The 25,961-nt window shown below is 35.1% G+C and overlaps 3 protein-coding genes across 4 annotated transcripts in view; 1 reads left to right on the top strand and 2 right to left on the bottom strand.

Annotated features, from left to right (window-relative positions):
- The window catches only part of LOC106670649, a 62,519-nt gene extending 38,681 nt beyond the window's left edge, over nt 1-23,838 (top strand). The window contains exons 3-5 of the mRNA XM_014401166.1: nt 21,460-21,703; nt 21,757-22,025; nt 22,079-23,838. Of these exons, the coding sequence (XP_014256652.1) occupies nt 21,461-21,703; nt 21,757-22,025; nt 22,079-22,382 (816 nt within the window). The 5' untranslated portion in view covers nt 21,460 and the 3' untranslated portion in view covers nt 22,383-23,838. The remainder of the gene's footprint in view (nt 1-21,459; nt 21,704-21,756; nt 22,026-22,078) is intronic.
- LOC106670648 (phospholipid phosphatase 1-like) lies at nt 1,553-6,762 on the bottom strand. Of its 2 annotated transcripts, none has more exons than XM_014401165.2 (2): nt 4,885-6,732; nt 1,553-1,972 (listed from the first exon to the last, which is right to left on the bottom strand). In XM_014401165.2, the coding sequence occupies exons 1-2, from the start codon at nt 5,313-5,315 to the stop codon at nt 1,591-1,593; spliced, it is 813 nt and encodes a 270-aa protein (XP_014256651.1). In that variant the 5' UTR covers nt 5,316-6,732; the 3' UTR covers nt 1,553-1,590. The 2 variants fall into 2 exon arrangements, 1 of the variants encoding a protein (XP_014256651.1); XR_002910106.1 differs by having other exon boundaries at nt 1,568-1,972; nt 4,885-6,762.
- On the bottom strand, nt 11,806-13,458 carry LOC106670647 (phospholipid phosphatase 1-like). Its single transcript, XM_014401163.2, has 2 exons — nt 12,610-13,458; nt 11,806-12,133 (listed from the first exon to the last, which is right to left on the bottom strand). Exons 1-2 carry the CDS (start codon nt 13,398-13,400, stop codon nt 12,130-12,132), a joined length of 795 nt encoding a protein of 264 aa, XP_014256649.1. The 5' UTR covers nt 13,401-13,458; the 3' UTR covers nt 11,806-12,129.
- Nucleotides 23,839-25,961: the final 2,123 nt, after the last annotated feature.

Raw genomic sequence — 25,961 nt, 5'->3', positions numbered from 1 at the left:
AAAATGTTCAACTTTTTTTTCAAAACATTTGAAAAGGCTTTTTAGAATAAAATAAAGCCTAACTCTGTAATCTTTATTCAGAATTGCGTTAAAATTCTTTTTTATAAAAGTACCGTTAAAAACAAATTATATCGTGATCTAGGAACATTTTCTAGCTTCTTAGACTGAAAAATTTAGTCGAACTGTTCAAAAGTAGGGTTTGTGCAACTTGTCTTTTTAGTATTTTTGGATATAATATTTTTTTAAAAACAGTTTCACAAATTTATACCCTACTGTTGAACAGTTCGACTAAATTTTTCAGTGTCTTAAAATAACCTAGGATTTAGTTTTTTAAGCTTACAAATAACTAAATTCGTACAGCCATTTAAATATTTATCTATCTTTATGAAAAGTTAGTTCCTACTCATAATTAGTTGTTTATGATGGTCCGGAATTCAAGCTTATAGCTCATCATCATTGTTAATTCCTTAAACCTGATCGTTAAAAACAATTAACTGTTAGTAGGAAATATCTTTTTATAAAGGTTGAACACTGCCTCCACCTTTATCAATATTATTAGTTGCAGCTTGTTAGTAATAAAATCCAACCGAAAGGTTGTAAGAGCACCTAATAAAAACAATCTGAAGAGGCCATCAAAAAATGTTAAAAGATGTCAAATATAAATTATTTAAATTCACTAATTTCGTGGTCCGCTTGACCAATTAAATCATTACAATTAATTAAGGTTTTTAGTTGAGATGAAAAAAAGGTAATGGCACGAGCGGGATTCGAACCCAAGATCTTCGGCTAGATACGCCGCTGCTCTACCACTTGAGCTATCGTGACCTCGATCCACTCGGACATCAACTTCCTATCTCAACCCCACCTTATGAGTTTTCCCTCCTTTTTGCCATTTTTCAAATGTCGTGTAATCGGTTTGGATTCTCGACGACAATTGAAATGGCCACGGAGAGCTTTAGTGAAGTGTTTTCGTCTCAACTAAAAACCTTAATTAATTGTAATGATTTAGTTGGTCAAGCGGACCACGAAATTAGTGAATTTAAAGAATTAATATGAAGTACACTTCACTAAAGCTCTCCGTGGCCATTTCAATTGTCGTCGAGAATCCAAACCGATTACACGACATTTGAAAAATGGCAAAAAGGAGGGAAAACTCATAAGGTGGGGTTGATATAGGAAGTTGATGTCCGAGTGAATCGAAGTCAAGATTGCTCAAGTGGTAGAGCAGCGGCGTATCTAGCCGAAGGTCGTGGGTTCGAATCCCGCTTGTGGCACTGACTTTTTTTATCTCAACTAAAAACCTTAATTAATTGAAAGATTTTCAATTACTTAAATTACACCACTTGTGTTAAATATTTGTCAATAAATAAAATAACCGATGTTTTGATTCTTTATCAAATGCCATCAAATCGTTGCATTTGGTCGGTTTGAGTAGCCTGGAATTGGAAAAGTTAAAAAGTTCGTTTTAAATCACAGCTTTATTTCAAAAATCAATATTTTGGCATTTTACTACTTTTAAACTGAAAGGTAGTGTTAAATAAATTTTTGGATATTGATATATTTCTATGAAGGGTAAATATTTATTTGTGTTCAAGATTCAATACTTCCTGCTGATGCGATGCTTTCGTCCGATATCTCCCGTGGGGATGATGATTTGAACCAATTCAATAGGTAGAAGGCCGTGAAGAACGCAAACACGACACCCATCAGGATGCCAGTCATCACATCGCTCCAGTGCTCTCTATATTCGGAAACCCTGGTGAGGCAGACGTCCAAGCCGAAACAGAGAACTACCAACTGCATAAGACGCTTCACTAGGTTAATACCAGACCACTCCACCTTTGCCTCGATGAACAACGCTACGAGGACTACCATCTGGGCCGCGTCTGCGGAAATGCCGGACGGAAAGGACTGACGGGACAGTTCCTCAAGTTTCGTACCGTTTCTGACGCAAGTGTAATTCGTGATATACCTGTTTGAATAAGAAAACCCTTTTTTACGATATCTAATCAAACGTAAATAAAATTACAAGCAATAACTTTGCTTTTTTATTTACATTGTGTAACTAAAATTATTTTCAATAAGCTAAGTATCCGTTTTTATATATCACAATTTAAATAAAAGCACTACTCGATAATATAACATTACTAAACTGTTCAATACACATAGTTGACTGGGGAATCATTTGGAAAAATCATAAAATTGTAAACTGTATGCAGAACGTGGTAATGCTCCTGCTCAATCCTAAGACCTTTTATTGAAGTAACCGGCATTTGATTAGAGACGATAGAATCTTTCAAAGTGTGTTAATCAAGTCTTGTGTGGCATTCACAGGAATGTTGTTCAATTCATAATTCCAATTTTCGAGAAAATTGAAACGAAGGCAATATTTGCAAGCCCTTTAAGTAAAAAAAAGAGCTGTCACATTGCTTCTTTTGTGGGAAAGTAATGTGACCTATCAGCAACAAAGTAAGAAATACTAAATACCGGCATCTAACTGTACACAGGCAATCAATAATTTAAAGCCCGCTCGTTAAGGAAGATTTTGGACTACCTAGCCTCGCTGTATTTGACTGTAGGACGTTTTGCAGGATCCTGCAAACCAAAAGGCCCAAAAAGAATAAAAACAAGATAAAATAAAAAGAAATCTGACAGTACAATTTTGTAAGATTTAAAAATGGAGAAACAGGTACAAACTCAAAATTTTGACAGTTTTATTGCAGAGTCAGTGAGAGTCTGTAAAAGAAAAAAGAAACAGAAAAATCTTGAATTCATTACTAACAGAATTACCACCATTTCTCTACGGTACAACAAAAATAATTTAACTCAGATGAACTAAGAATGACCAGTGCTGTACATTGAGCACTGGTGATACCACTAGGCATTTCAGCACCTTTCTGCACTTATAAATGTTAACCTTTAACCCAAAATGTGTATTGTTATTTACATTTTTAAGTACATTCTTTCATATTTACACACTATTCATTATTGTTTGTAATGGAGTGACATATATTTTTCTATCACTCTTCACCCAAACTCTTCAACTAAACCATCTGAGGTTTGTTAGGCTCTTCACAATTCTACCATCGCCTGTCTCACACTGTACAACCCCCTAATAAATGCATGAGACTACATTTAACAAATATCGGCACCACTGGCTCCCTATATGGAGTCAGAACATGACACACATAAATTACATAGAACACATCTCTCTGACACTAGCATTTGCCTGAATGTCCATGCCCTATGCAAAACCGGGTATAAAGATATTTTCCAAATCATGATTCTCTTGAGTATACCACTGAATTTATGTATTTTAGGCAACATTTTAATGCTCAAATTAATGAAAACTGATTTTTTTAAATAAAGCTCAGTGTCGTATGATACTATATCAATTAAGTAAGCTGGACGTTGCCATCCTTACATATACACTGCTGCACAAAAAAGTGGTGCACTTAGAAAATGTATATTTTTTATGTACCTGCCGTTTTAGTAAAACCACAAAAATCTAAAGTGATTCATTGCAAAATGAAAAATGTTTAGTAGGGTGTATTGCCACTTCTTTCTTCGATTACTTAGTGTTTTTTCGGTTTTTTTTTTCTTTAGCCATATACCTACTTCCCCGTGAGACAGACGAGTGCCACCCTGCCCAAATGACACCCGAGGATGACCGCCTCCGGCCCAGCGACCCCCCATCCAATATCAGCTGCTATTTTTTCTCTTCTTTAAACGTCCAGGTCGTTGCTGGTCAGAATATTGTATACGGCATCTAAAACATCCAAATCGCCTAATCTCAGAACTTGGACCATGTTAGTCGGAAGTTGGACTCTTTTCGAAATTAAAGTGGCATCTCTCTACCTTTGGAGCAAAGCGCGCATGCGAGCAGAATGTGGTGCGTTGGCTCTGCTGGAGCCAACACACTCACAACGTTCACTATTTTTCACTCCTATCTTATAAAGGTTATGGGGTAGTCTGTTATGATTAAGACGCAGTCTGCACATGGAAGTTACGAATCTCCTAGGTCTGTTTGTGCTATTAAACCACGGTTTTAGTTGGAGGAACGATTGCATATCTGCATAATATTTGTCTTTGGTGAGTTTGGAAATTTTCGTACTCTTTTTGCCACTTCTTTTTGATGACGTGTCTATTATGAGAGCGAATGTCCTGAGATGATATTTCATGAAGCTGTTGCCCTGTGACTGCAGCTTCTTTGGCCACGAGATCCACTTCATTGTTAAAAGGGTTTGTGTCGTGAGCTTGAACCTTTTAATTTAGTTGGTAACTTACAATTAGAAAGCAGTCTTACAACTCAAATTTCTACGGAAAAATCTTTAGCCCATCTAAGTTTCAGAATGATATTTAGCGATCTCATACATCACCCAGCTTGTCCAAAAGATGCTCAAGCAGACTTAGGTCGTTATGGTTGGTGGAATTTTAGCTTATGAATGTACAGCTAAATGCATTCTTTTTATTTCATATTTCAAAACATCAACTATAGTGTTTACATTACACTTTTTCTAAAAATTCCCATTTAAAATATTCCAAAATAAACTTTTGTTAAGTTTAATAAAAATAATATGCATATTGCATATCATTCATACATGTAGTTACATGTATGAATGATATGCAATATGCATATTATTTTTATTAAACTTAACAAAAGTTTATTTTGGAATATTTTAAATGGGAATTTTTAGAAAAAGTGTAATGTAAACACTATAGTTGATGTTTTGAAATATGCAAGTGACGTAATTTCGTTTCATATGCTTTATGTTACGGCCAACAACCGGCTGTTTTTTATATGCATTTGTATAAAGTGTCTGTTAACATAAACGTCTAACCTTTACCGTCTAACTTTTACAATTCAATTTTGAAAAAGTATACCTGAAATGATATTCCGGTAGGGTGCAATTGATATCCGGTTGACAGGCTTCAACAAATGTCGGTCCCAGCCTCCCCACAGAAGTCTTCAAAACCGCGACGAGTCCTTTCAGAGCGAAGATGCCAAGAAGAAGAGGTAACACGATTTGGTACAAGGTGACTAGGTACAGAAACCTCGGTACGTTGGGCTTGCTCCATGGGAACAAAGCGGTTTCGCAACTGATGAAAATCAAAAAAGGTATGAGGTACAACGATATCGCTAAATTCGATTCAGAAAGTGAATCCTCCACGGTAGGATATCTAATTGAAGAATCTTCGCAGCTAAATCCCCGAAAATTAATTGTCGCGACAAGTGGGTACGAACAGGCGAACACCATTGCGCTTAATACGCTAAATAAATCGGTAAATATCTGAACAGACGTGAGGATTTCCATCTCTTGAAAAACACTATCACTGTATTTGTTGAATATTAAAAAATAACATATGGCTCAAATATCTCATTCCGTCTTACTTTTTAACTTATGTTCAAAAATTGACTTATGTAATTATATTCATTAACATTGTCGGTGCCAGCCAACCTATAAGAATAAAAATTGAACGACTGTCTTTTTTTAGAAAAACTTTATTTTACATCCAGTTTATCTTACATCTAACAAACTATTATTGTTCTTAAATTAGTCGAACATTACTGATGATTGCATTGGTGGATTGTGCGGCACTGATAAATCTATTTAAAATATCACATGTTCATTCAGTGGCCCTTATAACGACAATCTAAAATATTTTTAGAATGTATTTTTAAGAAAAGGTTATACAGATTCAGCTGGAATGATGTTTATTTTTTGTGGTGAGGCAAGTGAAACAACCGAAAACGGACCCGAGCGTGAATCCACCGAGGACGTCCAAACTGTGATGTGAATTGTCACTGAGTTGCCAGGATGACATTAACACCCCGATTGAAATTAAACCTCCTTGAAGTAATTTTCTAACCAAGAACGCTCCATGCCAACGAAGTTTTTTCTCAATGTACACAACCATGAACGAGATCCCATGGCCCATCGTGGATGAGTGTTCAGACGGGAACGAGAGCCTCGCCTGCTTGATGCTTTTTGTGTCGTTGCCGAGACAAGTGTAGTTGTCGATGTACTTAAATTGGTTATCCGAGACGGAGCAGTTGACATCTGGCTGGCAAATGGCGAAAAAAGTAGGACTGAGACTGCCGAACGAGTATTTAAGAACGTCGGTAATGAAGAGTACGACTATCATGGAGAAAAAGTAGTTTGTTGCATAAAGGTACACGTTGAACAACCAGGTACCGCTTTTATGGGTCGTTTTCTTCACGTGCACAATTACCAATTCAGTTAAAAAAATCGATATAAACGGAACGAAAGCTCCTACAATTAAGACGGAAGAATCTCCCAAAGCAACAGGTTTTACAGAATGTGTGAGATGTGCATTGGGGCAATAAAAACCCGATATAGTCGGAGAGCCAAAACGTTCGACCAACAACATCCCAATCCCTGTCACTGCGAAGCATAGTAAATCCACAAAAACTCTGACGATAAGATTGCCGTCCTTATGGTGGTGGTGGTGCGGTTTTACCATGGAGTATTTGTTCTTTGGATCCGTTTCATCTTCCTTTGACTGGATTATCAGCACAGAAGTCCCTTTCCTTTGCATCAATAAAAATATTCTCACACAGTAGATTTGCGTTTTTAAACCCCTTTACATTCACAGTCAACAATTAAAATTCTCAGCTATTAAGGCACTTGTTTATTATCATATGTTTGATTTTAATTGGCATATGTAAACGTATGCAAATTAGTTCATGTCATAACATGAAATTGTTTACTGTCGCACTGCCTAAAAAATGACTCGCTAAATTTGTGTTGCAAATTTTTGTATGTCGAAACCTAATGCATCCCATAATGCATTGACAGTTAATTATGTAGAATCACGTTTGAAACGAAGTGCATTTCAAATGATGGGATTTATATGTTTTCGCTTGCAACAAAATAAATAAAAAATATCAGAAATTTAAATTTTTTTTTAAACTTTCTTTTAAGGAAAGCTAATTTATGGCCTTATGTTAAAACTTTAAAGTTGAAAGGTAAAATTTATACGTTTTTTAAACGCCGCACTTTTTTTTCTCGAGGAAACCTTTTGTTGTTCAGCTGTGCAAACTAATTGTTTTACAACGACAGCCAAATCGTTAAAACACATTGATTATTTATTTTTATACTATTTCACAACAAACTTACGTCTAAAAATGGATTTATAGCTTAATTGCGAGAGAAAGAATGAATGAGAAGGAGACATTAGAGAGTATATTGTACTGTATATGTGTATGATGTATATACCTTCTCCGTCTTATTTATTTACATAAATATATATATATACATGCTTTGTTAGTAGTTGTTATGAATGTTCTAAAGCACACACATATATATTACGCAGGGTGGGTGACCAGGACCCGAGGGGTTAAAAGCCTAGGTAGGCCCGTACCTCATCCCTAAAAGCTCCGGGACCTGGTCGGCTCACGAGTTCTGCATAAACCTCTTGGACCTATTCACAAACCCCAAGATTTTGGACCATTTTATCTTGGGGAGTATTTTGGTTATGTCCTCTCCTTCGAAAGTTTCAAATCTTTCCCTAGCATACCTATCACATTCTGCGAGGTAGTGTCGAGCTGTTTCTTCTTTTGTTTCACAGAAGCGGCAAAAGGGGTCTGGTAGAATACCCATTATGAAGAGGTGTCTTCTCAAGGGGCAATGGCCCGTTAGGATACCTATCAGCCTCCTAATTCCCCTCCTAGAGTTAGAGAATAACCATTTCGCTTCTTTTGGTTTGATTTCCTTCAGAAACTCCTTCGATTGCCAGTGTCCGGGGGACATATTCCATTCTTTAAGGAATTGTTTCATGCCCTAGCAACTAATACTCTCTTTCGCTGTCCTTATAGAGTGGGGTAATACCGGTTGTGGTCCGACAAACGCAGCATTTGATACTTCTTTGGCCAGGCTGTCCGCCTCTTCATTGCCATAGTGCCCCTTATGAGCTGGTATCCATATGAGGGTTACCCTATTCTCGTCCCTAGTAGTAATCATATTGATAAGTTCAACGGTTTCCTCTACCAGCCTAGATGTAGATAACTCTTTTTGTAATGACTTAAGACTGGCCTGACTGTCGGAAAAAATTCTAATATCTATTGCCGTAGTATTATTATCCATGAGTGTTCTGCAGCAAACATTGATGGCCCATACCTCCGCCTGAAAGACTGAGGTGTTATTACTAAGAGAGGAGGAGATGCTGAGCCCTAATTTGGGTATATGTATACCAGCACCGCTTCCCTTGTCCTTTATGAGTGAGCCATCGGTGAAGCAATCTATGCTACTATGGTCATCATCCGCATTATAGTTATAATCTAAAGCACACATACAAGATTGGCATTTTCTGTTTTACAAATACCATTAGTATCACAGGTATCCTTGTCATATTGAGTAACAACTAAATTGTTTCCCGACTTGATTTCTCTTACATTTTAGATTATTTTTTATTTATTCAGCAGATATTTATTATAAAAATCGACGTAAAAGCATACGAACATACACGCAAGCAAGGGCTAAAAATGTATTAAATGTAGATTGTTCATATATATCCATGTCCTATAAAGTACACTATCTTTAAATATTTTTAGTGACGATTTCAAGGCCAGCGTTTCACAGTTCCACGTTTATTTCTCAATCCATTTGTTCAGTTTTGCTTTTAACATACTTTGCGATGTACTGATTTCCAGTTCTCTTTCAAAGGGTTGGAAGGCTGCATCTGCTTTAGGCATTTTGTGAGCCATTCGTTGCCTTCAATTCCAGTATGTCCAGACACATACAGCCTATTCCGTTCCTTCTGAAACACTAATAGCTTGAGTTGAAACTGAGGAGCTTTTAAACAGCGCTACTTCTCTCTATTCTTAGCTGCAGTTGTTTTTGTAAGACAAAATATTTTCTGAGGTTGTTTATTTTCAGAGACCATATGGTTAGGGATGGTTAGGACTTCCCACGAGTAGCAGCTAGTTATGCTATAGTTCACCCCTTTTATTAGTTTTTATTAAGATTACACTTCTTTCTAGTCATTCTCTAGGCGAATGTGTAATAAGAATAATAACAATGAGGGACGATTAGGGGCTGACAAACAGCTGAAGTCATCGATGCGTGCCTCTGCGTGATTTTACTTATTTTGCTGGTCTTTCATGAGTATTTTTCAACCTGTAGCCATTTCAGCATCTTGATTTGTTATTGACTTTCTTGCTTTATATCAAAACTATGTGACAACGTAAAATGTTAGTCTCACAATTGTATCTCAGATTGTAACTACATAATAGATATAAAAGACACAATCAGACAACACTACCCAACACAAATATAGAAATCTGGTCACATTCAATCCCATAGAGCATTCGATGTTTCTTGGGGCAGGGTAGGACTCCATTTTCTCTAATAACTTACTTATTCCTTGGGGCGTATTGCTTAACCACGCTAATTAATTACGTCCAGTCTAATTAAATCAAATTAACACAAACGCAATCTAGACACAACACAAGCACTATACGCATTTAAAAATCCCTATAACCCTTAGCGAGTACTTGGGTATGTGCCGTCGGATCTCCGTTTCAACTGACTTTTGCCTGCCCTATATTCATTCAAATGGCAGTAAGGATGAAGTAAAAAAAAAGTTAGTGCATCTTATTGTTCATTAACGTTACAAAAGCAAGAAAAATTAGGGAGATTTTGGGAGCGTTAGCGCGAAAAGTATAAGATGATATAATTACGCAAACACAGATTTAACGAAACGCTATCTGAAATAGCGTCCTATTTTATTTGTCTTAAATTAACGTACTTGTTAAGGGGTGATGGTAAAAGATTTTTTTATACAATTACATTTATACAAAAAAATGTTTTATATATAATTTATAATTAACATTTTACAATTCGTCCAAGTAGAAATAATAACCATTTCTAACCATTCGTACAAGTTTTCATGATCACGACCCCTAAAAATTTTGTAAAAAGACCCTTTGCCTGAACCGCCTTAATACAATTTAAATGCTAAAATTTTATATAGAATAAGGTTATAAAGTTTTATATGGTTAACTAACTGCACTCTAATATTTTAGTTTTTATTAGTAGCTAAAAGTGCTCATAAAAACTAAAAGCTTTTTAAAGAGATTTTGACTTTTTTCATCCTCAATTTTATTTAAACTGAGCTTGCCACCAATCACCCGGTAATTAATGTTTACGCTGTACGGTAGAGCTTGTGACTATCAGGTCCTCAGCATTTGTCAAACTATTCTAGCCTTCAAGACAAAATCCATAACCTTTGTTTACAAGGTTCCAAATGCGACTATAACCTAAAGTATTATTGCACAAACTTCCCAGGAAAGTTAGCGTTGGCAGCAAATTCCGTTATGCACAAGTCTTCAAATAGCGACAACGAAGATGTTGAAGGACGTTAAAATAACGGTGACCTTGAAATAGCGGTAGCGTTATGCAAAATCTCTCTAATGAATGTGTTCTTTGCAAATAACTAACAAGAACAGAGAAAATGTCCACCGGGCGCGCAACAAGAAAAAAGTTATCGATGCCCGAGAAAAACTTCATTAACGTCAAGATTGCTAGAATTGATTTCAACTTTCCAACGGGGAGAAAAGGGGACGTGTTAGGCCAAAGTTTCGTCGTTTGTTACCGAATCCATCATTTACTAAAGGTCACGGGACGTTTTGTTCTCCTAGGAAAAGTTAAAAAAAAACTTGTTACAAACTAAATTATTAAGTATGAATTTGTAAATTAAGCCATGGGAAAAATTATAAAATTGGGCGTACACATAATAAATGGGCTCAAATTTTATAAGAAAAAATAAGATAACATGATTTTGGAAACAATGTGCTTTAAAACAGAAGAAATATTAGTTATTAATTTTTATTATTCGCATTATTAACTTTTGATTTATAAAATATATTTTCATTGATATTTCATTTATATAACAACAAAATACAAGTGTTCTGTTGTTTTTTTTTTGTGTGTGTTTCAGTGTATAATTTTTGACTTGTAGTTTTACAAACGTTTCATCTTATTGTTAGATCCGAGTATAAAATCCAGCTCAATTTTATTAAATAATTTATAGCAAAATTATATAGATTAATTCTTAAACTTCAGTGCGCGAGTTCTCCACGCAGTAAAAAAATTAGTATCAACAACCACTAGTAAAAACATAGATCCCGAAAGCATATGTGTTTGTGTAAATGTTTCAAAAATTTTCTGTAAAATGTTTCTGAAGTTGTAAACGATCAAAAGGACTGACAAGATATTACATTAAAATTGTTTCTGTAAACCAAAAAACATGACCAACTAAATGACTAAATGTTGTACCGCCTTCAAAACTGAACTTTAAATATCATGTACCGATTAGTATCTTTTACTGTTCTGCACCATGAAATGATAAATTCTCTACTATTGGTGGGTCCTTTAAAGAATGATTATATTCCGTCTTTAAAGGTTTGATTAACCCCCTTGAGGCCGGTGATCTGCCTCAAAATCAAAGGAATTTTGATTTGAAATAAAATACGAATACAATTGCAGAGGGACACCTCTATTTTGTTTCTTTTAAAACAAAAATGTATTTCCTTATGAATCAAAAACGTTATATAAAAAATATAAAACAACAAAACATGAACCTTTGCTTACAAACTAACAAGATAAGAATAATTAGATACTATGGGAATAATATGGGCCTGAAGGGCAAAATTAAAATAATCAACCTTGATAACAAAAATGGAAAATACCAAACAAAAAGCCATAAATGAAAATGGGCCACACAACAGAAATAATTTATACTAATAAAAATCAAAGTGGATACAAAACTGATTTGACTGGCTTTCAGCTGGATTTTTTTCTTATTGTTTTTCTTCCAATGCCTAGGCTAGACTGAATTTTTCGTTCTCGCTTTCCTGCCTCCAGCATGGAGGGGAGAGCCTGGACATAATTTGTTGTTATAATACAATATAGTTTATCAATAAAGGCAAAGCAAAGGGAATAGACGCTTGTATTAATAATAAAAAAGAAATATCTGTTTCATGAATAACGATATATTTTCACCGGTCACTTTTGCATCGATGGAAGAACTGAAAACTGCGCTGGAGAAATTTTCCATTGAATGCCAAAATGTTTGGGAAGACGTTTCAAATCAGTTGGTTTGAAGTTATCTAAAAACACAAAAATTTTAGCCAAACCTTCACACTGAAATCAAATTTATAATAATACAAAATGACGCCACTCGTCAAAAATAATTTATTTTTCAAATGAAAATGTATTATCCTGAATGGTAATTATGGGAAATAACAAAATAACTCAAGTTATATTTTAGTCTTCAGGGAACAACTTGAGATGAAATTACTATTATGTTCTTTCAGAAAATGCAAATTACCCTTACTAGCTAAAATTAAATTTCAATTAAAATAATAAGATAAAACATATTTAATAGTAAAATGTCGACACTAAAACATTGAGAGAAAAGGCAACATGTGGCGTACTCAAGTTTAGGTGAAACAAATGTAAATTGCACAATAATCATCCCGCATCTACATTTTCCCCCACTAATAGATCTGACTTAACCCCTCTTTTCCTACTACTAAAACTATAAGAACTCGACGTATAACTGGACTTTCCGTCGATACCGGACCTTTCTTTAGCCGTGAGTTTCCCAATTTTCCGTCTGTTATGGAACCAATCTGTGGCGAAGACAGCGATGAAAAACGCATAAGTACCGCCGAAAGCCATTCCTGCGACCACGTCGCTCCAGTGATGATCGAAGTCGCTGATACGAGAGATGCTGACGGCGACCCCAGCCGCAAAAATGTTCGCCTGGATGAAGCGTTTCAACAAGTTGAACTCCCTCCACACTACCTTGGCGTCCACGTACAGCACAATGAGGACGGTGGACAGCATGGCCGTTGAAGAATGAACTGAAGGGAAGGATAGCCGAGCGTGTGCAATCTTCGTCGTGTCGTTTGACGTGCAGGTGTATTGCGTTATGTACTTGAATTGGTTTTCCGGCAGCTTGCAGTCGATATTCGGCTTGCAGACGTCAATGAAATGAGGCTTAAGTCTTCCTACCGTGTAGGACGTAACAACTATCAAGCAGTACGACGTTACAATGCCAAAAGCGAAAACGGCTAAAATGTTGTAAATTATGAAGAAGAACTTCCTTTTTTTCACGTTCGTCTGTTTCCAAGGGAAGATCGCCGCTTCGAAGGTCGAGAATACCAATATGGGAAGTAATATAAAATACGCTGTGAGGTACTGTGTGCTTACCGTATCAGCCTTATAAGGGTATCTTATTGAGGAATCTTCGCAATTGAATCCCCTTTTAAAAGGTGGCACGAAACGAACATAAAACTTGATGAAAATAAGGTAAAACAGAAAACAAATGAGATCACCGACTATTTTAACTAACAGCCTCATTGCAGCCATCGCATTGAACCAATTCTATCACCATCTGCAAAATAAAATGTTAACAAAATATGTTGTACACAATAAATAAAACATGTGTAATTTACAAAAACTATAATTTTCAACAAAAATGCAAATCAAATTAAATATTCCAATATATCAAGGGAAATTTCAGATAAATCTTTCAACATTGTAACATTTCAGATATTGATAGGATATAGTACCACATCAAAAAATTGGTTCATGAACGTTAAGTCCGGCTCTATATCTGAATGCAGTCAGCGGCCGAAATAACGGAAACCTTAACAGTTATGAATTTTAGAAGTGATTTATCTTATCAACCATGTAAAGCCATAATCGCCTTTACATAATTATTTAATGCTGTCTTTCGAACTACATCCTTTCCTACACTCTGGAAATTATTCTCAAACCGCATGATCCCTAAACCTAAGACATCTACTGATCCTGCTGAAGATTTATTCCTACGCGTAGAAAAAAACTTGAGAATATGCTTCTACTCCTGCCTCCACGATAACCCTATCACATCCGAAACTATTTGTAATCATCAGGTTTTAATCATGTTCATTCCACAATCCATCAGAAACATCTTGTTGTGGTCACCATTCCCTTGACGGCACTTTCCTACATGTAGGCGAGCCATTGATATGGTCTGAAGACAGGGGTTGTTTCTAAAGATGAACGACGTCCTTACCTTTAATTACTTCACCTTTAAAACCGATTTCTCTGATAGCTTTTTTCAAGTAACACTTCCTTTTCCATCTACTGCATGCTTGCAGGTGTAATTTTGTTGTTCATTATGTTTATTGTCTATTTTTATGTATTTGATTCGATTTTTACATTGATTTTTTTTCTTTTTTATTAGGGTAAAGTTGGGATTTTCAACTTGTTCCATTGTTTTTGTTTGGACGATTTTTACTGCAGATATTTTGTCCAATTGTTGTTTTGATTGTGCGCCTTGTTTATTGTCACTTATTAAATTAAAGTTAAGAAAGAATTTTTGCGAAGGATAAAAATTTGATTACTGCATTAACCCCACTCCCGCTTTTTCACACCGGCACCACTTTTTCCCGTTGACTATAAAATTTGTCCATTTTGAATCAATGTAATTAAAGAAAAGGTATTCCGATAGACAGATTATTAAACGAAGAAGTTGTTAAAAAATTTGCCAAGCTCAATCGTGAACTTTTCCAACCAGTTCAAAAATTGAGTTGATTTTTTTTTTAAATTTAAATTTAGCAGTTTTTGAAAGATTTAGTTTGCTTTTGTTTTTGTATCAAAAAATACATTGAAAGTTCTAGAAGGATGCCATCAAGAAGGAAATTTAAAGCTCTTTTCAATAGTTTTTGGATTTGCCCGAAAATGAATAGTTAAAGAGCAAGGAATAGATTTATGACGAAAACTGTAGATAATTTTGAAAAAAACATAAAATGTTAATATTTCCAAAAGGGTTGGGAATCTGACTATGGTTCAAACGAACTTTTTTGTTGCACTTGAGGTGTAAAAGCACCTGGCGAATTTTGTCTTAACCCTTATTCACCCTGCATAACATTGGAATAAGGGATGAATAAGAAAAATGTTATTTTATGAATAAACCAAACAATACTGCTATGATTATGTAATAAATTAAAACTTATTAATTTGATGAAATTTCTTAACCTTTATTTAATAATTATTGAACGGAGCAAGACTTAAAAATTAAATAAAACAAACATTAAAACCATATCATAACCGTTTTATGGCATCATAAACATTAACAACCTTTTTTTGAATTACCATCTTAACGACGAAACGAGTTACAAACTTATAGGTCATAGTAACATACGAGTAAATATCAATCGTTCAATTAATTTTCTTTAAGTCATTATTATTTTTAGAACATTCAATCATTGTTCAGTCAACATGCAATTTAATTTATTCCATGTATTTATTCAGCAACAACAAAAATATTTTTAAAAAAGATCATTGTACATAATTCACACTCGATATTTTAATGATAAGAATGGCAAGACGACTAAAGAGATCCTTCATTTGCCTGCAGCTAGCCTCGGTCCAGAAGACGTTTATCTGACTTCTTACGCTGTATCCAAGCTTAATAAAAATAATTAATTCAAACAAAAAGTAATTAGGCAAGCATTATCTGACTTACAGAACGTTAAATCGGATAGCAAACAAGGAGCTCGATGGGGTCAGTTTTGTGGGTCTGGGAAAAGACAGTTGTGACCACGAGTAACTAAGCTACCATCGATTGAAGACCATCGACCTGGCCTTTCCTAAAAATTAGGAAATAAATTATTACTTTTAATTTATCAGTTTAATTAAGGCGATGAATTGTAGTATGTCAACAAAACCAAAATTTGTTGATTTTTTTCAATATATTCTTTTCTTACTATTACAAAAACACGCGCGTTCTCGGAACACCAACAAGCATTTACATTGCCCGTATAATAAAATTCGAATTAAACCTTTGATCGAATCCATCAATAGTGAGACTTTGTTTTTCATATGCTGCCATCAGCAAAAACGTTGATAAGATGAGTTAGAAGACTTAAGAAAATAAAAAAGAATGTTGTTCATTTTTGTCTTTTTGAACACAAAGTTCATGAAATAGTCCTATTAACTACGTAGCAATAATGTTGTTAATGGCGAAAATGAATTACAACATTCGGATATTTCCATGGAAAGAACTTTGCAGTAGAAAAATTAATTGTTAAATTCTATCACTAAGTTTTTGTAATATTGGGATATTTTGTTTCAAGTATCAATAATCTTCTTAATGGAAGAATTATTACGAAATTGTGAAATAGTTTAGATTTTTTAAACAATAAAACACTAAGTGGGAAAGAAATAATATTGAAAATACGTTATTTCTTTGCAAAATAAACGTTACAAGGCTATTGTAGTAAACTAAATTTTAAGTTATACAAATAAATAATGAATGATTTGAATTAACAATTATACAGCATCACACTAAATATCCAAACTACTTAAACTGATATTAAGAATCAGTATCAAGGTAAATTCAAATTTTTTCAGTCTTTACGGAATAATTAATAATCAATTATGCAATAGTTTTAATTTTTTGAAATAATAAATATTCATTATACGTTATTCTTTTTAGGCCAATTCTCTGCAAATCTAGTTGTACAAAACTAAATTGCTAAATTAAACCTTTAAATGTAATAAGATTTTGTTTAATACTTACCATGGATATGTTTTGAGCTGAATATACAATTTTTTCCGTTATTGTTGTTATCGATTTAGCGTTACCATGGAATGCGCATGGGTAGGGACAGGTTAATTTGGATTGGGATTAAATTAATAATAAGGTTAGGATTAAATGAGAGTTATGTTATGGTTATTTAGGGCTAGGTTATGCTTATGTTAAAGGTATATTAAAGTTAGGTTAGGGTTAGGGTTAGAATAATTGATGGATTTGGTTAGGGTTAGTGTTAGGTAAGAATTCCTTTAGGGCCACGTTAGGTAAGGTCAAGTAATGGTTAGGACTATGAATGAACTATTAAAGCTAGGTAATACCCAAAATGTTTGATCAGAGTTTAAAGACATAAATGCCACTATTCAAGGTAACAAAAGGGTGTATGTAATAGCAAAAGGGTTCTAATTTCAAGGAATGGTAATACATGAGGAACTGCACCAAAAGTAAATTAACGAGCTTATAAGAAAGAAATGGAAGTTCAGAAATAGCGGATTAACCTCAGGAACCTGGAAGGAAAATATTCCTCCTCAGGAAAGAGGGAAAAAGAACGCTGATGTGAAACAAAAAAGACTTTCATTGTTTTGAGAGAGACAAACAAAAGGCAAAATTAATAATTTTGTTGTGATCAAATATGCCGGTGGTAGGTTAGGGTGAGGGTTAGAGTTAGCTTACATATTCATGATTCACGGTTTGTCCGTCTAGTAGAAAAAATGTGCAAGTGGGAGATTTTAAACGGAATTGCGTACTGTCAGAGTTTTAAATAAACTTTACATTAAATATATTGTGGATAACCAAAAGTCTTGGTCAGAAATAATAAGTTTTTCATTTATGGTGACGACATGGTGAATAATTCGACAATTAATTTCCATATCATTAATCATGAAATTGATTCCACTCAATAGACATGAACTGTTGCGTGGTTTACATTTTTTGCAATTCTACTATTGTATTGATCGGTCTATTATAATTTATTGTTTTTTTTAGACTCAAACGACCAGAAAATATGATAATGCGGAACGTGAAGGTAAATTTGACATGGGCGAGATAGCACGTTTCAGCCCTAAATTCAAGTTTTTTGCCAAACGAAATAATTATCCTCGCATTGGAACGGGTGATAATGATTCAAATTATGAATAATTAACGAAAAATAAATCCGGAGTTATTTATATGTTTATACATCAATATTATACGTGAGGGGGAATAGATAACTTATAAAATTCATAACCTAATTCCGCTGATTTTACATGGCTCTTAAAGTCCAACTAAATATGATTAATACATTTATGTAAAACGTGTAGAGATTAGTGAATGAATTTATAGTAGATGATGGGGTTTGGTCTGCGAGTTGGCGAACTCATGTTGAACCGGCACACGGGCACTACTGGGTCTGTCTTCACTCACGCGTTTTTTTGTTTGAGTTATTCAAACGCGTTTCGGCATTACGCCATCTTCAGTGAAAAACTGTCTGTCATTTAGTCTGAGTGGGGTTTATATAGTATTGCGTCCGTCGATTGTCGCTGGGGCCGTTGCGTTAGGGGGCGTGGTCTCCGTGCACGTTGGTGGCGGTTATTTCCATTGTCAGTTATTATTTGTGCGTTGTCGGTTTTTTGTTTTTTCCTGGTGTTGGTTGCGATGTTTTGTTCTTCTGAACGTTTTCGTTTTTTGTTATGGAGTGTTTTTAGTGGTGTGAAGGTGGTGTGTGATTGTGAGTTTGTTTGTGCGTTTATAAGTTTTCCGTCTTTAAGTGTTATTTGTTTGTATATCTCGAGGTTCTCCAGTATGTTTAGTTTTCGTCCTTTTTGTGCGTTGTGTATTAATGTCATGCTTGTTTCTATTGTGTTTGGTTCGTGGTTGTAGTGTATTAAGTGTGTGGCGTAATTTGATTTTCCGTCATTGCCTCTGAAAGATCTAAGATGATTCAAAGAACATGATAAATGATAATATACAACAAAATAATGTAAAATGAACAACCTGCTCTCAGTATGTTTAATTTGTGCTTAAGAGCAGGAGTTGTGAGCTCACAAATAGTTTCATACATTACAAAAATACACAAAAATCAGATTTATACAAATTAGAGATAGCAGAGTACATTCAATTTATTTGACTATTGATTTTTATGTAATTTTTGTAATTTTACTATTAAAAATTTCTCTTCTTTAATTATACATGTTTTTAAAACAATTTAAATTGATTATAAAAGGGAAAGGAATTTATATCAATTTGGTTTTGATATGTGAATCTTAATCCTACATTATATCAATTGTTATAATGCATAGAAGTGTTTACTTTAATTAATTTTATGATCGCATTTGTTCTTGTAGTGTAATTGAAGCCAAAAGAAGTAGTAGTAATGAAGTTAATTTAGTTTATTTAATAATGAAGTTTTAAATTTAGTAATGAATAGTACTGAAGTTTCCACAATGGGTAAATGTTTATGTGTATAAAGGCGAAGACATGAATGCTTCAAAAATAAATGTTTCAATTTTGACACTTTGAAATCAATGTAAAGTTGTTTGTGTTGTACCTTATTTAGCAATATTTTTATTAATGAATGTTAAGCAATAATTATTGGAGAAATCTTATGGTACAACCCCAAAATAAGAATCTCATATGTTATCATAAATTGTGCTAATGCAAATTAAACAGACCTCATTAAAACTGGCTGAAGAATATTTATTAAAATTTTCAATTTATAAAATAATTTTCTAAACTATTTTACCAAGGCATCAGTATTGTAATTTTTGTTGTATGTGTCAGTATTCAGTGTGCATTATACACATTACACACACACAAACACACCGTGTATATATATATATATATATACTTGCATATTACTTTTGGTTTTATTATTAGTTCAGAGTAATTAAATCTATAAAATAAAATCCATCTTTAAATCAAACAAATATCTGTGATAAAATTGAATAATTCGAACAGTTAATTTAAGGTGTTTATATTAAGTTGTTTCGCGCTCATTTGTACAAACAATGGTTTTGAATTAGAAAAAGCAAGTACAATGCCACAAAATATTGATGTGATAATTTCATTAACATTCTCCCAGTGGAATCTGAAATTTAGATTTTTACGTAAAGAAAATAAATCCCGCAATAACAGTGAAACGTGAAGTTAAATTAGGAACGAATATTATTACAAACCGAAAGAAAAACACCTTTCGTCTAATAGAGGAAAACCAGCCAGTAGGCACTGGAAACGGGAAATCACGACGTACCCAAGCGTTTACTCCCTCCAATTGAGTATTTTCATATGTACTTTTAATAATTATTGTACGTTTCATAAAATATCCTATTGTAATAACAATAACAATAATTACAATTAATTAAGGTTTTTAGTTAAGATGAAAAAAAGCTAATGGCACGAGAGGGATTCGAACCCACGACCTTCGGCTAGATACGCAGCTGCTCTACCACCTGAGCTATCGTGACCTCGATCCACTCGGACATCAACTTCCTATCTCAACCCCACCTTTTTTCATCTCAACTAAAAACCTTAATTAATTGTAATGATGTAATTGGTCAAGCGGACCACGAAATTAGTGAATTTAAAGAATTTATATGAAGTACACTTCACTAAAGCTCTCCGTGGCCATTTCAATTGTCGTCGAGAATCCAAAACGATTACACGACATTTGAAAAATGGCAAAAAGGAGGGCAAACTCATAAGGTGGGGTTGAGATAGGAAGATGATGTCCGAGGGGATCGAGGTCACGATAGCTCAAGTAGTAGAGCAGCGGCGTATCAAGCCGAAGATCGTGGGTTCGAATCCCGCTCGTGCCATTAACTTTTTTTCATCTCAACTAAAAACGTTAATTAATTGTAATTATATATATTTTTTATGGATATATCCAACGTATATAAAACAGCAATATCTCACTGGCACTCTCAACACGACACGCAAGAATGGCACAATTGCACAGAAGAAAAACACTTTGAGCCCTGAAGACGATCTCAATAAAGATCGAAACGTTGGCACGATAAAGAAAATGTTTTTCTGAAACCTGCATCACACCCGACCGCATCTCACGATTTCTTAATAATTGCTTTGCACTCTATTGAGTCGAAGGCCGTTTTGAAATCAACGAAGAAACAGTATAACGTCCCTTTTTTGCTGCCTCTTCGAAAACCCGACAGGAACTTGCTAAGAAGAGAGTTGTCTACTATATTCGAATCGAGGCGGCGAAGTAAAATAGCTGTAAAAATCGTTGTGGTTGCATTTAAACACGAGATTCCTATATGGTTTGACACATAAAAGCATTGCCCCAGAATGATCATTCATAAATAGATCTAACGAGGAGGGAGTATTTTCTTAATAATAAATTCTGTTAAATAAATTGTGCAATTTTGAACTTTATCTGGAGAAAATTTGGAAAATTGGTATAAAAAAAAATCCCAATGCGAAAACATTCTTTGAGTATCTGGCTAAAGTTAATGCAAGCTAAATATAAAAATAGCAAATGTTGTTTTTATAAATGCCAAATGCATTGCAAGAAAGGTATAATCATTACCAACTCTATGCACAAAAAAGATTTTTCTCTTTCCACAAATTGAGGTATGCAAAAATAGATAGATATCTAGATGAATTTAGCATGTTTTTTGTTTTTTCAATGTCACAACAAATGATTAATTACGACAAGTCAAAATAAACAAGTGGTCGAAATATTTTTAATAACCAAGCTAGATTTAAAATAATGTTGACGGTAACTTGTGTATTACATGTGTTGCTATAATATGTACATTTTTACGAATGCCCTTTTCTCTCGACCTTTACAATACCCTATCCTCGGTAGAAGAATGCAAGGAATGGCTCTCTTATTAAGGACTGTTGTTTCAGAATGTCGCTGCGGGAATTGCGGCGGCTGTGGGGTCAAAGGAAGCAAAGTTGCGTCCCTTGCGACCCCGGAGGGGGCCAAGAACAATCTCAAGAACCTAAGCCGTCTCTGCCTCTTCTGCAGGTCTGGCCTTCTCAAGATTCTCCCCAGGGTGACGCGGACGGGCAGTATTTTCTCTTCCCTCAACCCGACGACCCGTCTTCTTCGTCGTCGGCCCACCACGACTCCGGCATCGATTCCGTTCAGGTAAATCGTCCGCCTCTTTCTTAATTATCCGTCAGTAACTAGCTGTGATTTAGGCGAGCCCATGCGGCGTTACCACTTCACCTGGCCTGACGGTAACCTCGCCTTCTGCGCTGCTCCATCCTAATCACGCCCGCCTTCTGCGGAGGCCTTCATCGCCCGAGCAGAGCACGTCGGTCGACGAACCCGACGTTGGGCCCGCGTCCGCATCCTCTTCTACGGCATCGTCCCTCACTTCAGTCGCCGCCGCAGCAGCTGCCGTTTCCGCAGTATCGAGGGACAACTGGGAAAGAGACAGAAGGCGCAGTTCCACGATGACCGCCAGGTAATTCTTCCCATCCTAAAATTTCTTCCAACTGACGGACGTTGATTGTTCAGGTATTCTCTGTTGGACGCTCTGGATTTGGAATATGCCCTTCTACGAGCAGCAGCAAGGGGTTCAGTGGGCCCGTACTCGCTTTCGGAATCCATCCACAAGCTGACTTTTACCCAGTCCCTGGCGTTTCCCGGCTTGGCGCGTGGTCTCGCCGGCAAAAGAAGACGGTCATTCTACGCGAGATCGGCACCGGCGGAATCCGGAGAGACCGGGCTCAACGCCTTCGCCAAGATCGTCACCGCACTCGTTCTCATGCTCGTCTCAGTCATGGTCTTCGGCGTCGTATACAAGTTCGTCAAAACGTGAGGTTTGCTCCTGTCCCTCCAGCAGGGACAACCCGCCATCCAGCCAAATCAGCCAAACCAGCCTATTGTTCACTATGGTAAGAGTTAGTAAGATCTATCGTTAAATGGAATTTAAAACGCTTAATTTAAGCGCTTCCATTGTAAAATCAAAGATTCGAGACAAAAACAGGGTGTTTTTCATAACACGAGTGAAAAGATTCTTGTTCGTATATCAGTCACCATCTCTGATCTGAATTTTCTCATATTTTGTTGTTTCGTTTTAAATTTCAGTTTTGAGTAAAGCACATCAGTGAAAAAACTATGTGATATAACTTGTGCTTGTTGAATAATAATAATAATAATAATAAACATAATTGTAAATGAACAGGAAATTATCTAAGAGAAACTTATTGCTCAATATTTATGCCGCTTCATAGAAAATGTTCGAGTGTGTATACGTGTATAATAAGTGTATATACCAAATTCCAAAAATTGAGTTTTGATCAATTTTTTGTATACATTAATATATTGGCGGATTTGACCTGACATGGGGAGAATTGAGCTATGTAGCTTGTGCGTTTTGGTTTATATTTTATGTTTTAATAATATATTATAATTTTCTGATTTTTGCATTTAAACCGTTCGCCTGATAACGAGACATACCCCGTAAGTAAAAGCAACAAATAGCGAGAAAATGCTGATCAGAAGACTAATGAAACTCATAAATCGGAATTTTTTGTACGATTTTTGTTTTTCATTATAAAGAATCAATTCTAAATCTAAATATGAAATCCAGTCTTTCTTTCTTATTAAAGAATTCGTTTCTTTGGTGCGTTCAGAAAACATTTTGACCGATAGGGAAAAGTGTTGTATTAATTCTAACCTCATTATTTAAAATTTAACTTGAAATATTTTGTAACTTGGCAAAAAATTCGCGACCAAAAGTTGTTACCTATATTTATCAAATCCATTTTTTTTCATCAGCTTGTATTGATGGCATCCATATCATTTATAATTATGAATACCGTTGATTCGCCTGATCATCTGGAAGGAAAGGTAGAAACGGTGGAAAATTGAGCTAAACTGTGCCATGTTTAATATCGAACTCACAAAATTCCGTACAAGGTACTGACAGTGCATTTATGACTAATTTATCAATGACTGCTCATTGCATACGTAATTTCATTTTGGTGGACTCTCATTAATGTTAAAAAAATGTACAAAATAAATATACAGAAGACAGTATTGATTGCAGAATTAAGCTTTCAAAAACATATCTTTTATATTCCATAATTTAAAAAAAAGAAACGTATATCAATATTTAGATGTGAATATTACATTGTGGTATCATGTAAGTGAGTGGAATTTTTGCCGTTGTAAGTAAAATGATGATAAGCCTTTTATGCTGAATATTGTCTTTCAAAACTTATATAATAAATGTACTATTTTGTAAACTATTTCTTGGTGTAAATAAAAGAAACTCGAACAATCAAGTAATTGTTTTTTTTCCTTTTATATTAAAAAATTGTTATAAGAATTAAAAATTTACTATTATTTACCTTGTTAGACACTTTGATATAGCCGAAGGTAAGATACATTACTAATTTTGTTTCACTTGTTCATCAAACTCGGACTAAAAACAATACTAAGGGCCAAAAACAACACGGGTAAACTGCTAAAAAAGAAACATAGCCAAAACTGATCCGCTAGACAATAACGGTGTTTACAGAATCCCATGTTAATGCGGAGACTCATACATTGAACAGATTGGAAGGAAATTCAGAAAGAGACCGATTCAAAGAACGCCTTAGATCCTTGAGAGAACACGACGGGAATCGAATTACGCCACTTAACACAACACAACCACGAACCAAACTCAATAGAAACCGGCATTACTTTAATACACAACGCACAGAAGGATGAAAACTCAACGTACTGGAAACTCTTGAGAAATCTAAACAAATATCGCTTAGAGACGGAAAGCTTATAAATGTGCAAACAAACCCACATTCATACAATTAAAAACACACATAACAAAAAAACTCAAACATTCAGAAGGTTACAACATCGAAACTATCACCAGAAAAATTAACAACGCACAAAAAATAACCAGCAAAGGAACTAACCGTCATCACGACTGTCCAATGAACACCTTGACCACGCCCCCATAGTGACAAGCGACTGACCCAATACATAAACTCTACTTGGACAAAGTGACAGAGAGTTCCTCACTGAAGATGGCGCAATGTCGAAACCCAACTGAACAACTCAACAAACCCGGAGTGAAGACAGGCCCAGTATGTGACATTGTGCGGATTTCTCCAAGAGTCCGAAAACCTCCAAGAGTGAGTAAACGTCTCGATAATAAGGCTAGTTGCGATTTATGAACCGCACTCGCCTAAAAGAAACCATAGAGCAGGAGTTGAAATTTCCTGACAGTTCTCTTTATAACTTCTTTAATTTTAAGAAGATGGCGCAACGCCAAAACCGCTTATGTAGTTCAACAACCTGCGAGTGAAGAAGGACCTGAAATGTGACCTAGTATCCTGTGAGTTTACGGACTCACAGATCAACACACACATCAACTCTAACCAGCCAGTTTCGTTTTATTACATAAAAGGTATGTACATAAAATTAACAAGCTCAAATTATACAACACTATTGCTACCAACAATGCCTCACTAACAATTTAACACCGTCTTATGATAAATTTAACTAAAAATGGACATTCGCCGCAATGACTGCAATATTATTAAAACTTATGAATTTCTGATCTCGTTTAATTTGGTTTACATGAAAATAAGTATGTTGTAATTAATTTAACCACAAAAATACATATATTTTTAAAGAAATAACAAAATACGTCCGATGTTGTTTTTTGTTTTTTTTCTGCCCAAAGAAGAGAGACTAATGCCAGTATAACGTGGTCTGACCTCTACTGACACCATCGGAACACTCACCATTCCTCAATCCCATCTTAAATAGGTGACGGAAGAGCCGATTATGGTTAAACCGATGTCTACATATTGTAGCAAAGAACTTTCTGAATCATTGGGTCTTGGTAAACCATGGTAGGTTGGATGGAAGCACGTACTACCGTAACATTTATCTAACGAATATTTTGCACGGTCGTACTCATTTTGCCTTTCTTCATCTTATGAGAGCTTGGTTACCGTCACGAATGTCTTGTGAATTTCATGTGTGGCTTGCTCTGTTGTTTGTTTGGCCAACACCTCCTTATTTTGAATATTCAAATCATATGGTTTAACCTACATTAGGTATATGTGGGGGTGAACGGAAAATTAGGCTGTTGATTTATTTCGACAACAGTAGGGTTTTTAGGGCTCTGAAAAACCATTGATACACTGAGTTTGTCTGAAATTACAATTGCGACGAGGCTTGGTAAGCATTGAATTTGAGCCCTTCTCTAATAGCGACAGCTTCTGACAGAGCATATGGTATCTGTAACCGGACCAAACATCCAGGACTGCCGCATCAACACCATTGCAGGATTTAGATCGTTCCGTGTACAGAATCGAAGACACTGCCATCTTCCCAGTTACAAAAAAAAACTAGAATTTACGCTGGGGCTTTATTCAAG

The sequence above is a fragment of the Cimex lectularius genome, unplaced genomic scaffold, assembly GCF_000648675.2.
Source record: "Cimex lectularius strain Harlan isolate CLEC.00 unplaced genomic scaffold, Clec_2.1 scaffold58, whole genome shotgun sequence".
In the NCBI taxonomy this organism is placed as follows: domain Eukaryota; kingdom Metazoa; phylum Arthropoda; class Insecta; order Hemiptera; family Cimicidae; genus Cimex; species Cimex lectularius.
The sequence above is the reverse complement of the archived record's forward strand: the minus strand, read 5'-3'. Positions and strand labels throughout refer to the sequence as shown.

Coding starts and splice junctions, on each gene's coding strand:
- LOC106670648 (XM_014401165.2), bottom strand. CDS start 5,315: ATGGAAATCCTCACGTCTGTTCAGATATTTACCGATTTATTTAGCGTA. Junction 1,973..4,884: donor CTACCGGAATATCATTTCAG/GTATACTTTTTC, acceptor TTATTCAAACAG/GTATATCACGAATTACACTT.
- LOC106670647 (XM_014401163.2), bottom strand. CDS start 13,400: ATGGCTGCAATGAGGCTGTTAGTTAAAATAGTCGGTGATCTCATTTGT.